Genomic DNA, 17330 nt, shown 5'->3' with positions numbered 1-17330 from the left:
CTGTCGACCGTTGGTGCGGGCCACGCGTTGCCCGCGGATTGCGCGACCGACCGTTGCGCTGGCGACCGTTGGCTCACCGGACAGTCCGGTGCGCCACCGGACAGTCCGGTGAATTATAGTCGTACGCCGTTGATCTTTTCCCGAGAGCGGCCTTTTCACCGGAGACCAGCCTGACGCACCAGATACTGTCCGGTGCACTACCGGACAGTCCGGTGTGCCAGATAGAGCTGAGTTTTGGCTGCACCGAGCCAAGTCTTTTCGGTTTCTTTTCTTCTTCTTTTCTCACTGTTTCTAGCACTTAGATAACTTCATTAGTATTCAAAAACAAATGTACTAAGTCTAGAAACATACCTCATGCCTTGATTTGCACTTTTCAATCTTTGACACATTAGGGCTTAAAGAATATGTGTTGGGTACTTAATCACCAAAACGTTATAGAAATGGCCCAAAGGCATATTTCCCTTTCAAAGCGGCAACATACGGTATCCCGGTCCAGTGCTGAGGCAGAATATCGAGGTGTGGCCAATGTTGTGGGTGAAATTTGTTGGCTTCGCCAATTGTTGATTGAGCTTTGTCATCCTCCTCGTCGTGCTGTTGTGGTCTTCTGTGATAATGTAAGCACAATGTATCTGGTATCCAACCCAGTCCAACATCAACGTACGTAGCATGTGGAAATCGACTTGCATTTTATACGCGAGCGCGTATCTTTAGGAGAGGTGAAGGTGATACATGTTCCTTCGTCCCTTTAGTTTGCTGATATTTTTACCAAAAGGTCTCTTAATATCGTTGTCCAAGGAGTTCCGGTCCAACCTGCAAATCAAGCCAGCTCCAGATTCTATAGGTTGAGGGGGCTGTTAGATAATGTAAAGCGTCTGTTATTAGATCCTATTTTCTTGTTTCTGTCCGAGTCTCCATGCCACTTCGTAACTCATCATTTTAGAATCACAGGAGACATCGTGGCCATCTTTTCGGGATCAGACTTGCATGATATTTGGTTGTAATCTATATATATTTGTACTCGACGTCATAAAGTACATAGCGAGAACAGTTCTTCCTATTCTCTTTCTTACGGTTTGTATTTAAGAAAGATCTAAAGTTCTGAACATAGAATATGTTCTGAATAGGCATATTTTAAAAGTTTATAGACCGTGAAGTTAAGTTATATAAGTAATTTTTATATAACTTCATGCGGTGCAACGACGCACGAACGCCGCCAGGCTTCGGTAGCTCGTGCCGCCGTCCACAACGGCTCTCGACGCAGCCTCGCGGACATTCGCCGCTTTCACTGCCATCGCGTCATCTTCCATAGCCTCCATCACCAGCGCTGTGATCTCCTCCGCTCTCACCAGCGCCTCTTCCCCCTCCCAGCTCCACTGATCAGCCCACACGCCGAGCCCGCAACGGACCACCACGCGGGCGTTCACTCGCTGGTCCGCGAACCTTGGCCACGCCAGCACCGGCACGCCGCTGCTCACTGCCTCCGTCACCGAGTTCCATCCGCAGTGGCTGACGAACAGCGCCACGGCCGGGTGCCTGAGCACCTCCTCTTGCTCCACCCACGACTTGGTCACCAGGCCACGGCCATGCACGCGCCGCAGGAAGGCCTCGCCAAGCAGTTCGCTGAGCTCCCCAGCGTCATCCCTGTCCACGACAGCGCCCTTCACAACCCACAAGAAGCGGTGGCCACACGCTTCTAGTCCGGCGGCGAGCTCCTTGATCTGGTCCTTGGGGAGAGCCTTGCGGCTGCCAAAGCTGACATACACCACAGACCGCGGCGGCTGCTCGTCCAGCCACGCCCTATAGTTCCCCTGTTTTTGCGCTGCCTCCCCTGTCTCCCGGAGGTCGTTCACCGGCATAAGCGGCCCCACGGCGAACACGGGCGGCAGAACGGAGAGCACGAAGCGACCCTGTAGTGCCTCGACGGCCTCCGGCTCCATGGCGTGGAAGGCGTTGACCAGGAGGCCGTCGGCTGTCGCGAGCGCCCGTCCATTCGCGACGAACTGCCGGGTGAAGATGTTGTCGGGATCATGCAGCGCCTGTGGGACGGACGAACTTGGGATGCGGTACACGCCGGGCACGTCAACATCGCCAACGCCATGTCCGGCACCGACGTCGTCGAGGTAGGTGGGAAAGTAGGCTTTGAATGAGAGCATCGTGGCCGACGCGGTGAAGAAGACGAAGCACGGGACGTGGAGCTCCCTGGCTACGGGTATGGCCACGGAGGCCAGCGCCATGTCCACGACGAGAGCCGACGCGCCTGCGCCAGCGAGGAGCGGGCCGAGGAGCGAGGGCGCGCAGCGGCGCAGGGCCTCGTAGCGGAGGTAGAATGGATCGGCGCCGGGGAATTCGGACGACGCGTCGAAAGGGGCAAAGCGGAGGTCCAGCTGCCGGATGGCGGGGAACGCAGCGTAGAGCGCGGCGATGTGGCGGGACTCCGCGGACGAAACTGTGGGCAGCGCCGTCAGGAGGGAGATCTCGCAACCGTGGCCGGCGGAAAGCGCGACGGCGAGGCGGGTGAACGGGACCAGGTGGCCCATGCCAGCACTCGGGAAGAGGACGATGCGCGGGGAGCCTCGTGAGCCGTGGCTGGACCTGGAGGCCGATGATGGTGCCGGCGAGGACATGGTCGATCACCTGGGTTGTGTGGCCGAAGGGGTGGAGCTGATACGTTGGTGTGGCTAGTAAAGTGTGATTAGTGTTGGTGACTGATGCGACTTTGCCAGTACTCCGTATACCACCAACCAACTTCTTTAGTATTTGGATTTTGGACAGATGCATGACTTCCAATGCACTAGGGTTCTTTGGAATGCGTGGCAAATTTGATCTCTACAAACAAATTCGGTCACGCGCACAATAATTGAAGGGCACCTATATTCTATATTCTATATTCTATATTCTATATTCTATGTAGTGAGGTGTTACCACGTTGGGCACGCATAGAACCATTGCCACTCAATTGGACAATTAGGCGGTGCCAAAGTCTAACAATATATTTGTTGCTAAACTTTAGCACTTAGATATTAAATAGAAATGCTGAAACAAGCTAAAAATAAAATGCTAAACTTTAGTATTTATTAGCAGTTTAGTTTCTTTAAGGTGTGCTAAAGTGAGATAAAATTAGTGAGGGACAAGGAAAAGACATCTCCTACTTTTTTTACCTCACACTCTCTCTCCCACACCACATTAATTAGGGTATAGATGTCTTTCTATATTCATTTGCTAACTTTAGCACTTGCATCGAAACACGGGTAGCTAATTCGTTTTACTGTTTCATACAATAGTTAATGTATTTTTTTACACATGTGTATAGATTCGTTATCATCCATTTGAACATAGACATAAAAATTAAGAGCTAAAACGACTAATATTTTGGGACGAAGGGAGTATGTAACTAGTACAATGTCTGGGTATTGCAACAGCACGCCAATCATATTTGATGGTATAGTGCAATGGTACAACATGTGAGGGTCCAGTGGCAAGCCAGTGTGATGGACCATTCCCACAAAAAATAAATTTAAAATTAAAGTAGACCCTCACCAAAAATTAAATTTAATATTAAAGTAGATATATGCCACATACCAGATATTAAACTCTAGATATTGTATTTTATCTTAGCCAAATGCTAAGAAGATACGAGTTAAAAAGGAGAACTGTCCTTTTTTATAGCTATCTCGGTCGCTCATCTCCCTTCAGCTAGCAGGAAAGATGGTCTTCCACACCAGGTCTCCTACCTGGAATGACTTAGCCTTGACCTTCTTGTTGTAAGATTTGGCGACCATGATCTTGTCCTTCTCTATTTCTCCTAGAGCTATCACTCTTTTGTCGGTCACTTCATCAATATTGTCCATCATTGAATTATAATAATCACCGACAGTCAGATCATTTTGCCTGGTGCTCCTGACAGCATTTAGGCTTACCTCTACAGGCAACACTGGTTCCTGCCATAAACAAGCTCAAACGTAGATACTTTAGTAGCGCAGTGTTTAGATATTCTATGAGCCCATGAATCTTCAGACAAGACCTTATGCCAATGCTTAGGATGATCAGATATCTTCTTTTTTACTAGGCTAATCAATGTCCTATTGCTAGACTCGGCATGTCTATTGGCCCGAGCATAATATGGAGATGAATTGAGCAATTTAATTCTATATGATTCAACAAACTCACGTACCTCCTTTGACATAATAGAAGTCCCCTGGTCTATGGTCAAAGTCTGAGAAATGCCAAATCTATGAATAATATGCTCAGTTATAAACTCAATTACCTCTATGGCTCTATGTGTGTCATGTTCTTTAGAGCAACGACTTCAGTCTATTTGGTAAAGTAGTATGTGGCGACTAACCCGAACTGATACCCTTTTGATGATGAAGGATGTATCTCTCCTATAAACTCCAATCCCCATCCTTGAAAGGCCAAGGTTTGATGATATGATGTAATTCGGCTGTAGAGACCAACTATAAGTCACTGAAATTCTGACACACTTGGCATCCTTCGTAGTACTTGAAACAATCAGTTATCATGTTAGACCAATAGAAGCCAGATCTTCGCAATAACCACTTCATCTTCGAAGCCTATTGATGAGTCCCACAAATCCCCTCATATAATTTGGCCATGGCTAATATAGCATAACCTGGGCCCAAGCATTTAAGCAGGATATCGTTGACAGTTCGGCGGTAGAGTTCATCACTCATTAAAACATACTTGAATGTTGTACGCCGAACGTCCCTGTCCGTCCTAACACTGGGATTTTGTAGGTAGTTAATTATAGGTGTCCTCCAATCAATTGCATCGGCTACGTTATCAGCCAAATCGACCAAGAGAATCTTCCTTGCAATGTTGGATGGTCTGGACCCCATACTCGGACAGTCCGAACTTGTTGCGGACGGTCCGGCTTGGCAGCCTGGACGGTCCGTGACCGGGGATCTAGCGCGACACCATTTATCAGATTTTTGGTATTGTGAAATTTCCCTTGCTTTATCCGATAACCTAATGCGTCTTGTGCCAAATTGTTAGCTTTGCAATTCTCAACCCTAGATGTGTCGAATGTTGAATTCGTCAAAAGAATAGATTATGCCTCAACATTTTTCAAGGTAACTATTTAGAGTAACATCTAAACATTGATACTCTTCTAATATCTGTTGGACAACTAGCTGGGAATCACCAAATGCCCTCACATGCTTCACTCCCATACAATTTAGAAGTTCCAAACCGAATAAGAGGGCCTCATAGTCGGCTTGATTATTAGTGCAATAAGTTTTTAATCGGCTAGAGACGTTGAAGGAGGCATTACTTGGCGAAACAAGCACGATGTCAATTCCTTGCCCTTTGTTGCAAAGCAATCCATCAAAATACAGACTCCAGGGAGTAACAGTAAGATATGACATATCTAGTTTATGAGTACCATCAATCTGATGTTCTACAATAAAAGCTGCTACGACCTGGCCTCTCATAGATTTTAATGGTTCGTAGGCCAAGTCATGTTCTACAAGTGCATAAGCCCATTTACTAATTCTACGACTCATGATTGGGTTTTGAAACATGTAATTGATCACATGGATTTGACCAGAAACGATGCAATGACTAGACAACAAATAACACCTACACTTGGTGCATACATAAAACAGGCATAAGCATAACTTCTCAATGCAGGTGTAACTTGTTTCAGCAGCTACCAACATTCGGCTTAAGTAGGTTACCACGTGTTCTTTTCCATTGGTCTCCTTTGTCAGAACAACTCCAATAACTATCTTTGACTGCAACGTATAACCTGAATGGTACTCCTACGTGTGGTTCTTTCAATACTAGCGCCAAAGATAAATATTTTCTAATAAGATCAAATGCTTCCTGCTGTTCTACCCCCTATGTGAATTTAGCATCATTTTTAAGCCAAAGGATAGGAGTGAAGGAATCAATCTTCCCGGCTAAGTTAGAAATAAACCTTCGTAAATAATTTACCTTGCCGAAAAACTTCTGCATCTCAAGCTTATAGGTTGGAGCTCCCACATTTCAAATAAACTTAATTCGGTCGAGATCTATCTCTATACCATGTTCATGAATGATAAATCCTAAGAACTTACCAGCCGACACTACAAAGGCAAATTTACGCGGGTTCATTTTTAAACTGTATCGACGCATTTTATCAAATGCTTTGCATAAATCAGCTATATGAAAACCAAACTCAGCCGATTTGACTACAATATCATCAATTTAAACTTCCATTGTGTTTTCCAACAACTCGTGAAAGATCGAATCCATAGCCCTCTGGTAAGTGGCACTGACTTTTTTCAGACCGAATGTCATGACAACCCACTCAAATAAATCAATGAAGCCTGGACATATAAATGCTGTTTTAGACGCATCTTCTTCGGCCATAAAGATCTAATTATATCTGGCATTATCATCAAAAAAGCTAATAATTCTATTTTCTGATGCATTATTAAGCAACATGTCGGCTATAGGCATAGGATATTCCTCCTTAGGAGTTACTCTATTTAAATTGTGGAAATATATTCATCCTTAATGTTGAAGGACAATATAGTGATAAGAACTAGTAGAAACCTTTTTAGAAGTTATGGTCAAGCCGAACATTGAGAAAAAATAATTGTGTTGACTTCGGATAATGATAATGCAATGAAGTGACAATTAACGATGTTATTGTTTTGTGATGGTATGTTTTTTCATGTGAGACATGTAGGCACAATTGGAAAGTTCAAGACACTTGTATTGGGAGTAAAAGGATCTCCATTGCAGTGGAAGGAACTCATGAAGTGTGCCACTAAGTCTAGTTTGCTTACTACAAAGTGTATCTCTCTTGATGTCTCAACTAGGTGGAACTCGACCTATCTAATGGTGAAAGATGCATTGTACTACCAGGCTGCATTTATGAGTCTCAAGTCATTGGATCATTGTAGGTATGAAAACATTTATTTGTCTTATAGTGAATGGGAGTTGGCTAAAATGATTAATTGGCTCTTGGATATTTTTATGAACTTACTGCACTATTCTCTAGTACTTAATATCCTACTATGAATTTATTTTATCGAGGTTTTTGTGACACAAATGAAATGCTTCAAAATGGAAATAGTGATGATTTAACTATTAGGACAATAACAATTGATATGAGTATAAAGTTTGAGAAATATTCGAACAAGTCAAATATTGCACTTGCTATGACATGCTTTCTTGATCCTAATACAAGTGTGGAAGTTCTATGGAAATTTGTACCAAGTTCATAAATTCTTGTACTCCTAATACGAGTATCATTGTAATCGTAGGTAGAATTGAAAGGATCAAGGCACAATAAAAAATATAATAGAGTTCTACATGTGAAAGTTCTATAGAAATTTGTACCAAGATCATTTTGATAAATTTGTGTAACACCTCAAAATCGTATTTTGGGATTTAGGAAAATTCCCTAAAGGTTTTGAATTAAAATATCTCTTGATAAGAATTTTGTTACCTTGGAAGTTATGCCTACTAACATAAATTTGTTTTCTAATAAATAGCCCTATATGACTTTAATTAAATCCCTTGAATTCTAAATAAGTACTCTCTAAAGGATCTTACACCCTAGAAGATATTTTTTCCTAAAATACACAGTTTGGTGTGTGAATTACATATTTAAAAGTATTTTGCTTAAATAGGATAATATATAAATAAATAAATACATAAAAATATAACTTGCATTCATGATGGTGTTTTTGCTTGTGCATTTGTTTTTTTATTAGAAGCTCAGACCTGGATCCAAATTGGAATTTGGAACTTAAAACTAAAATAGAAAAGAATAAAAAGATAAAAAAGCCAGTACCTGCCTCTCGACCCAACAACAGTCAGGGCCCAACTACACGTTGATACACGCGTCTGTTCTCTATCACTGTGAGCAGGACCTTTGGCTAGTTCAAGTCCCTGTCAACCGATTCTGTTAACCCGATCACACAATTCTCTAGTGAATCTCCTCGCCGTAGTCTAAACTTGTGCTTGGACCATCCTGTTCTTGTGCATATATACGCGATCGCCTCGGTACCTCGGGCCATAGATGAAGATGCGACCATAGCGCACCCAAGAGAGATCGGGGGGGAGAGAAAGATGGCGGGGAGGACCACCGTCGTTGGCCTATGACTAGTGTTGTGCTCCGTCCTCGATATATGGCTTTGGAGGATCGTAGTGGCGTCCTGAACGTGCTCGTGGCCTTCCCGCTCTCAGAGCTTGGGGAATCACGCCTGAATTCCTCGCCATGTCTGCTTCCCACATCGGATCCACTTAGGACCATGGTCGACACCTCCTTTGCTTTGAGCACCTGTAATAACCTCCCCTAGTCATTCACCTTTGTGTCAGCTATGTGTAGCATGATTGTGGGTAGGATATGGTGAAGGGGCACTAGGGGGTGGCTCTGTCCGGCGAACCTCTACCATGGGGGAACATAGCACCACCGGATCGGCGTCGGAGTTGGCCGAGGGGCGCTAGGATCGCCATGCACCGTTGATCCGTTGATCGGGCGATGTGTGTCCAAGATTAGACGAGCAAATACCCCTTCGGGTGATTGCATCATATCCGTTGATCCTAGAGCGGAGGTCTACAAGTACCCCCATTTGTGCGTTAAATCTACACCATTGATCCTAGACCTAACTATCTGTGCCGTGTACCGATTCATTGAAATGAAAATCTAATATGAGCCACCCACTCATTATCGGACGACCCAGACGTAATGATACCCCTTCGGTTGTGCCGTTTTGCTAAAGAAACCCCATAGTTTTATAAAATAAGCCGACATCCTAGCATGTTTAAAGTTTATCACAAGTAGGTCCTATTATTTATAAAATCCAGCTCGAGCTTCTAGAAAAATTTTGGGCCACCGTCTGAATTTCGATTAAATAAAATAAACATATCCATAAATGGTTAAATAATCCGTTGTAAGTGCTCAAATAAATTAGAAATCCTAAATAATTCATATCTTCTCCATCTTAATTCCAATTTTAGTAGTTCTCGAACCCATTGATTCTTAGCGTCGCGTAGAATATTATTACACATTTGTTTCCCATATTTTGTGTAATGTTATTTTTACATGTTCCTTGTCTATCTATATGTATTGCTACGAGTAGAAGCGAGGTCACGAGGAACCTAAGGCTTCAATTGGAGAAGTACCAAGAGTTGCACCAAAACGGCAAGTTATGTCCTTAATCACTTTTCTTAACCTAGTAATGTTTTTGATAATCACCATGACATACTCAGGTTAACTTGATAAGACCTAATATGTCACACCCGGTTTTAGAAGGCAAATCGAATGCGAACCATGTACGTGCTAAGATCAGAAACTCACGTACACAACGATTACATAGTTGGACATCATCACACATTGCTCAAAATAATAGCGGACATAGTACTTTATTACATCAAGATGTACAAGACATCCATAGAGTCATTAATCTAACATAGTCACTAACATAATCAAAGTGCGGATACGAAACATAGAATGATAAGGCCTTCACAGGCAACTAACTGCGCCTTTGCTACTAAACGTGGCTAGAACTCATCGAAGTCCAGAAACTCCTGAAAGTCTCCATGTTGCCTTCATCTTCACCTGAGCACTGATTGCAATGGAGACAACCTAGGGTTGGGTGGTTATTAAAGCAAGGGTGAGTACACATCAACGTACTCAACAAATTCCTCGCCATGTCTGCTTCCCATAGTGGATCCACTTAGGAACATGGTTGACACCTCCTTTGCTTTGAGCACCTGTAATAACCTCCCCTAGTCATTCACCTTTGTGTCAGCTATGTATAGCATGATTATGGGTAGGATATGGTGAAGGGGCACTAGGGGTGGCTCTGTCCGGTGAACCTCTACCATGGGGGAACAGATCACTGCCGGATCGGCGTCGGAGTTAGCCGAGGGGCGCTAGGATCGCCATGGACCATTGATCGGGCGATGTGTGTCCAAGATTAGATGAGCAAATACCCCTTTGGGTGATTGCATTAGATCCTTTGATCCCAGAGCAGAGGTCTACAAGTACCTCCATTTGTGTGTTAAATGTGCACCGTTGATCCTAGACCTAACTATCTGTGTCGCGTACCGATTCGTTTAAATGAAAATCTAATCTGAGCCACCCACTCATGACCGGACGACCCAGACGCAAGGATACCCCTTCGGTCGTGTCGTTTTGCTAAAGAAAACCCATAGTTTTATAAAATAAACCCAACATCCTAGCCTGTTTAAAGTTTATCACAACTAGGTCCTATTATTTATAAAATCCAGCCCGAGCTTCTAGAAATTTTGGGCCACCGTCTGAATTTCGATTAAATAAAATAAACATATCCAGAAATGGTTAACTAATCATTTGTAAGTGCTCAAAAAATTAGAAATCTTAGATAATTCATATCTTCTCCATCTTAATTCCAATTTTAGTAGTTCTCGAACCCATTGATTCTTAGCGTCGCGTAGGATATTATTACACATTTGTTTCCCATATTTGGTGTAATGTTATTTTTACCTATTCCTTGTCTATCTATATGTATTGCTACGAGTAGAAGCGAGGTCACGAGGAACCTAAGGCTTCAATTGGAGAAGTACCTAGAGTTGCACCAAAACGACAAGTTGTGTCCTTAATCACTTTTCTTAACCTAGTAATGTTCTCGATAATCACCATGACATACTCAGGTTAACTTGATAAGACCTAATATGTCACACCCGGTTTTAAAAGGCAAATCGAATGCGAACCATTTACGTGCTAAGATCAGAAACTCACGTACACATCAATTACATAGTTGGACATGATCACACATTGCTCAAAATAATAGCAGACATAGTACTTTATTACATCAAGATGTCCAAGACATCTATAGAGTCATTAATTTAACATAGTAACTAACATAATCAAAGTGCGGATACGAAACATAGAATGATAAGGCCTTCACATGTAGCTGATTGGGGGTTTGCCACTTAACATGGCTAGAACTCATCGAAGTCCTGAAACTCCTGAAAGTCCTCCATGTTGCCTTCATCTTCACCTGAGCACTGATTGCAATCGGGAAAACTTGGGTTGGGTGGTTATTAAAGCAAGGGTGAGTACACATCAACGTACTCAGCAAATGTTCCGTTTGGTTAAGGTGGACTAGCTGTATGTGAGGTTAAGGTTAAAGCAGTTGCTTTTAGTTGGTCAGGTATTTATTACTAGTAGAAAAGCCATGTTTTAGAAATAAACCCAAGTTATTACCCAAAAGCACTCCCTCCAAGAGGAAATACTAGAAACCAAGTTATAATCATCACCATTAATCATCGTCATAAAATATCCAGAGTTATTCTAATCAAAGATGATCCCAAGGTTGTTCTTAACCATGAGCACGACTTATATACCGGTTTCTAACACTCTACAGAGGTTGCACACTTTGCCCACGAGCCGTGATTCCCTTTCTGTCTGAAGAGCGCTACTCCCCATTGACCACTTCCTAGGTGGCTTGGTAGGGTATCACTACGTAGCCTTTACAACGATTCCCTTGGTGTGCAGTTGCTCATTAGGTTTCGCTAGTCATACAAACACAGTACTCCTCCCTAAGGTGGGTGTGGGGGACAGATATCCCCCGGGTCCACTAGAAGGCAAAAGACCCTTGCATGGGGGCCACAAGCGAGTTATCCTGTAGGGTCATCTCATCGTGGGCCAGGCAAAGACTGCAAGTGAAATGGGCCGACCTAAGATGGCAATGGGCCCGTACTCAGATCGTCAGAGGATTACGCGCAATCTCAAGGAACAGTCCAACTTTCCCGTGCCCGACGCCCTCGAACGTCGGGGATAGACCAGGATGAAGTCGGTAGGTTCTCCTTAAGATAAGCTAAGTCGGTTCGCTATTAGTTAGGAGATATACTAGAAGAACGTGATCATCATGTACGTAGGGAGAATCCCACGGTCGTGTATATAAGGCCCTAGGGGAACCCCATCATTTTCATCTCTCATCAGCCCTTCTCCATTTAGGAGACACCACTTGTAACACTCCACACATACTGACTCACCCCAGGAAGTAGGGTATTACGCCTCTCTAAGCGGCCCGAACCTGCAAAAAATCGCATGTCTCTCTCTCGTGCTCCTAGCACGAACCATCGAGCTACAATCAACAACACCATCCTACCCAAAAGCACCGCAAGGGCATCCCTAGGTGTGCGGTCGGACTCTAAACACCGACAGCTGGCGCACCAGGTAGGGGGTGTGTCGTTGATCAAAGCTAGCTCAATGGCCATCACCTTCAAGAACAAGATCACTCTTCGCCCGGGAGCCATGTTTTGTTTTGTAACCATCTCATGCGTAGCAGACGAAGAAGGTACCCTACACTGCATAGCGGATCTACCCAAGAAGAAGCCTTCCTCGGGAATCCCGAAGGAAGCGGGAGCAAGACTACGGACAACATCCCCACTCGCAGCTCAGGGGAAGATGATCCCTTGTGGACCGAGATTCGGGAACCCTCAGGAAAGGAAAGATCAGTCGGTCGGAATCTCGCTTACCCGAATAACTCTGTTGTCCACCTTGCCCACCAAGGAGTGGACACGGATCACTCGGAAGAAGGAAACAAACACCCCAAGTATGGGGAAAAGAACACATCAAGCTGCCCCTTCAATACCTCTGCCCACAAAGGAGGACGGAAAGAAGAGCACCGTCACACTGACTCCTTTCTACCCCGACATCCTCTTCATCCAGGGGAGATTGGAGTCAGCGCCCATCTCCGATGATGAGCCTACCATGCAAGGGGAGGAACCTCCCAGCGTGATGCTCGGTGACATAGAAATAGATGCCAGAACGTGCGGCGACAACATGAAGCCGGGGAACGGGACCCGGCGCAGCCCGTGTCCCGAGACAAAGCCTCGGAGGTGTGAGAAACTCATGACGAACTAGTACACCGGGAAAGGCGTACTCCCACCGCCGCGATCGTCGACAAGCTCAAGATCAAAAGCAAGAGCTAGCCGAACAAGACGTCAGGCTTCAGCGAGAAAACCCTCTCCTCGCTCGAAACCTGTACTCTGATTTTACTCGAGCACTGAACACGCCGAGTGAAGTCGGAGAGGTACTGGCACAAATAGCTGACGGTCTCTCGCGAACTCCAGACGCGGAAGGCTACCGGCGGCTGTTTACTCAGGCAGCCAATCATCTCCTACCCCTCGCTCATCCTACGAACGACCTGTGTCACGCCATCAACAGCCGGCGGGACGCGTGGAGCTCCATCAACGCTTCACGTGATCGACGACAAGAAAATGAGATAAGGCACCGGGAGGAGTACGACCGGGATCACGGTGCACCAGCACGGTGTTGCGCCATCTGAGTTGAGTCGGCGGTAGCCTCAACTAGTGGCCCGTTACAGGGACGGTCGAGACGACCCACTACCGACTCCCCTCCCCGGGACTGACGACACGAACACCGGCAGGAAGACACGTGTGGAGTTTCAGCGCTCACTCCGCGTCTCCGGGCCATCCAGTGGCCTCCCAACTTCAAGGTCTCCAACATCGACAAGTACGAGCCTAAGCAGGACACGGGTGGCTGGTTGGTCGTCTACACGACTGTCGCTCGGGCTGCTGGGGCAACAGAGGACGTCATGACGGCTGAAAGTCGCCTAGAGGGGGGTGAATAGGGCGAATCTGAAATTTACAAACTTAATCACAACTACAAGCCGGGTTAGCGTTAGAAATATAAAGGAGTCCGAGAGAGGGTGTAAAAACAAATCACAAGCGAATAAGAAGTGAGACACAAAGATTTGTTTTATCGAGGTTCGGTTCTCGCAAACCTACTCCCCGTTGAGGTGGTCACAAAGACCGGGTCTCTTTCAACCCTTTCCCTCTCTCAAACGGTCCCTCGGACCGAGTGAGTTTCTCTTCTCAATCAAACGGGAACAAACTTCCCCGCAAGGACCACCACACAATTGGTGTCTCTTGCCTCGGTTACAATTGAGTTGTTCATAAGAAAGAATGAAAGAAAGAAGCAATCCAAGTGCAAGAGTGTTGGGGCGAAGGCAAAGACGCCACCCTTCGCTCGAGGCCTTCGCTGCAGGCGCTGGCCTGACAGAGACAAAACGGGCAGGGACACCCTTCGCTCGATTGAGCACCAGACGAAGGCCTGCGATGGCGTCATCCCACAGTGCAGCCTCGCCCAGCTCAGAGGCCCACGTGCGATCCGACCCATTGTAACGGGCCCTGCGTGGCCGCCGCGCGTTACGGGCCTAATTTGTAAAGGCATCCCTGTAATTACAGTCTGTAACCCTGCTTTATGGGAATATTCTGGGGATAACCTAGGTAGCTGAGGGCACATGCGTCCTTAACACAAGGCGCTGGGCGCTCAGGTACCTATAAATACCCCCGCACAGTGCCCGTGAGAGGCCAGATTAACAGAGCTATTACCTTCTAGCACGTAACCCTGTTGACATCACTGTTCATCCTTGTTGGCCCCCCTTGCAACTGAGAGCAAGTACCAACATTTGGCGCCCACCGTTCGTGCTACGAGAAAACCACCCGCGATGGCACCCAAGAGAGCTAACCCAAAGGCTGACGAGGCTGCGAAGGCAGCACTGCTCGCCGCAAGAAAGGGCAAGGCCCTCGCCCTCACCCAATCCACCCACCAAGAGGCCACTGAAGATAATGTTCCCCGCACCTGCGAAGACGACACTCTCCGCACCTGCGGCCCTGAAGGACAATCGCAGCCACCCCAGGCTTCGCCCCACTGGAGGGCGCGGACCTCACCGAGGATGGTGAAGTCCTCGGCGTCTCAGCGGAAGAACAGCTACAGCTGCGCGCCCTGCGCCTCAAGAACCGCAATCTCCAGAGGCAGAAAGAGATACTGGAGGCCAAGCGCCAGCGCGTGTCCGCACTAGCCAAAGTGCGGCAAATGATACGCGACGAAGAGCAGAAGGCCCAAGACCTCGAGCGGGAGATCGCGCTGATGCAGCGCGAAGGCCACCTTGGCCTACAGCACGGGCCACCCCTCCAGCAGCGCGCACAACTGGAAGACACGCGCGAAGGCCACCTCGGCCTGCAGCATGGGCCACCCCTGCAAGACCGCGCACAACCGGAAGGCCCGCGTTTCCCCCAGCGCGACCACACCTTCCCGCACGCCGTGCCATTCCAAGGGGTCAACTACCTCGACGAGCGAAGTCCCCTGGCGCCACACCTGCAAGTGATGCCTTGGCCAGCTAACTTCCGGGCAGGGGCATATCCCAAGTACAACGGCAGCACCGACCCATCACAATATATAATGAGTTATCAGGTAGCCGTTGCATCTTCCGGAGGGGACGACGCCACAATGGCGAAGTCTTTCATCATCGCCCTGGAGGGCCCAGCCCTCACCTGGTTCACCAGGTTGCCTCCGCTGTCCATTGATTCCTGCAGAAGCCTCCGGGATAAGTTCCTACTCAACTTCCAAGGCTACCGCCCAGACACCGACGCCTTGGCCAAGCTCTCGCTTTGCAAGCAGCTGGAAAAGGAGACTCTGCGGGAGTATTACCGCAAATTTTTAACACTCAAGTCACAGCTGCCCTCCGTCGATGATCAGATCGCTATCCACTACGCCATCAGTGGCCTTCGTGCCGGCGTCCTCTACAGCCACTGTATCAGAGATCCGCCCAAGAACCTCCAGGAGCTATATCAGCTCTTTGAAAAATATGCCAAATCCGAAGAGCTCCACCAGCGCAAGGTTGAGTCACAGCGGAAACCCAAAGATGCTCCACAGTCCAGCCGCACGTGGACGAGGACTCCGCAGCCAGACTCCGGTCGAGACGGCCGCAATCAGCAGCAAGTGCACAACATTGCCAACCAACATCCCGCTGCTGACCCCCCTCGTCGCCAGGAATATCCCCCTAGGGCCGCGGAAATGGAACTCGTGGTAGGGGTCGAGGGCGTGCGCAGCCGCCGCGCCGATTCTACTGCCTCTTCCATGGCGAAGACTGCGCCCACCAAACCAAAGACTGCCCCGAAACGAAGGCCACCAGAGACAGAATGGCATGGGCGCAGCCAGCCGACAACCCCAGAGTTGTCGCGCACACTTACCAGCAACCCCCTCCACCATATATCCACGCCCCCGCCCCGCATCCACCGCACCACGCTTACCAACACCATCAGGAAGTACAAATCGTACCTCCCCCACCCCCTCCACCACACCAGCAACATCAAAACATCCCCCACGCCCCAAAGCAGGAAGACTTCGCCGATCAACCATATCGCGGAGTCATCCACATGATAACTGGGGGGTCCAGCACTGACTTCGACACCAAGCGGCAGAAGCGAGACCACTACCGCAGCATCAACCATGTCGCCGTCACTGGCCCAGTCGTGCAGACAAAGTGGTCCCACATACCGCTAACCTTCGACGCACGAGACGTCGACCTGCGCAGCGCCCCCCACATCGACGCTATGGTTATCAATTGCAGCGTGGCAGGCTGGGACCTACACAAAGTCCTAGTCGACAACGACAGTCAGGCGGACATCATCTTCCTCCACGCCTTCGACCGCATGGGTATAAGCCACAGCCTGCTCAAGCCTTCGGACAACCCGTTGTATGGCTTCGGCGGCAAGGGCACCTTTCCCGTCGACAAAATAGAGTTGCCCCTCTCCTTCGGTGTAGCACCCAATGCCCGAAGTGAGCAAGTGACTTTCGATATCGTGGATATGGTATATCTATACAACGCCATCATGGGTCGGGGCTCCATCAATAAGTTCGAAGTCGCCATTCACGGACTGTACCTATGTATGAAGATACCAGGTCCGCTAGGCGTCATTACGGTCTACGGCAACCAACAGACGACGCGCAACATAGAGCGGGACTTCGTGCCCGGTCAGAGAAACGTGCACTGCCTCACGGCCTAGCGCGAGGTCCCCGCGCCCGCCAGCCCAACCGATAAACAGCACGACAAGGCACAGCTGCAGAGCCAAGATGGGACCAAGACTGTCCCCCTCGATCAGACCACGCCCAAGCAGACAATCACTATCAGCGAAGACCTCACCTCGCATGAAGAAGAGAAACTCCTCTGCTGCCTGTCCAAGAATAAAGATGTCTTCGCCTGGTCCGCCCTCGACCTGGTCGGAGTCAGCCGTTCCATAATTGAGCACAGCTTGGGAATTGACCCTTCGGTGCGACCAAAAAAGCAGAGGCTTCGCAAAATGTCCGACGAAAAGACAGAGGCCGCCAAGGCGGAGGTGCACCGCCTCCTAGAGGCTAAATTCATCGAGCCGGTGGCTTACCCCACGTGGCTCTCCAATGTTGTAATGGTGCAGAAAAAAAGCGGGAAATGGCGAATTTGCATAGACTTCACCAGTCTCAACAAGGCCTGCCCAAAGGACAACTTCCCGTTGCCGCGGATCGACAAAATAGT

At 47.7% G+C, this 17330-nt stretch overlaps 1 protein-coding gene across 1 annotated transcript; it reads right to left on the bottom strand.

The window, feature by feature from the left end:
• Window positions 1-982: 982 nt before the first annotated feature.
• Window positions 983-2625, bottom strand: LOC100191917 (UDP-glycosyltransferase 72B1). Its single transcript, NM_001137341.1, has one exon. The coding sequence runs from the start codon at window positions 2622-2624 to the stop codon at window positions 1185-1187; it is 1440 nt and encodes a 479-aa protein (NP_001130813.1). The 5' UTR covers window position 2625; the 3' UTR covers window positions 983-1184.
• Between the last annotated feature and the right edge of the window lie 14705 nt (window positions 2626-17330).

Source organism: Zea mays, chromosome 9 (assembly GCF_902167145.1).
Source record: "Zea mays cultivar B73 chromosome 9, Zm-B73-REFERENCE-NAM-5.0, whole genome shotgun sequence".
Lineage (NCBI taxonomy): Eukaryota > Viridiplantae > Streptophyta > Magnoliopsida > Poales > Poaceae > Zea > Zea mays.
The sequence above is the reverse complement of the archived record's forward strand: the minus strand, read 5'-3'. Positions and strand labels throughout refer to the sequence as shown.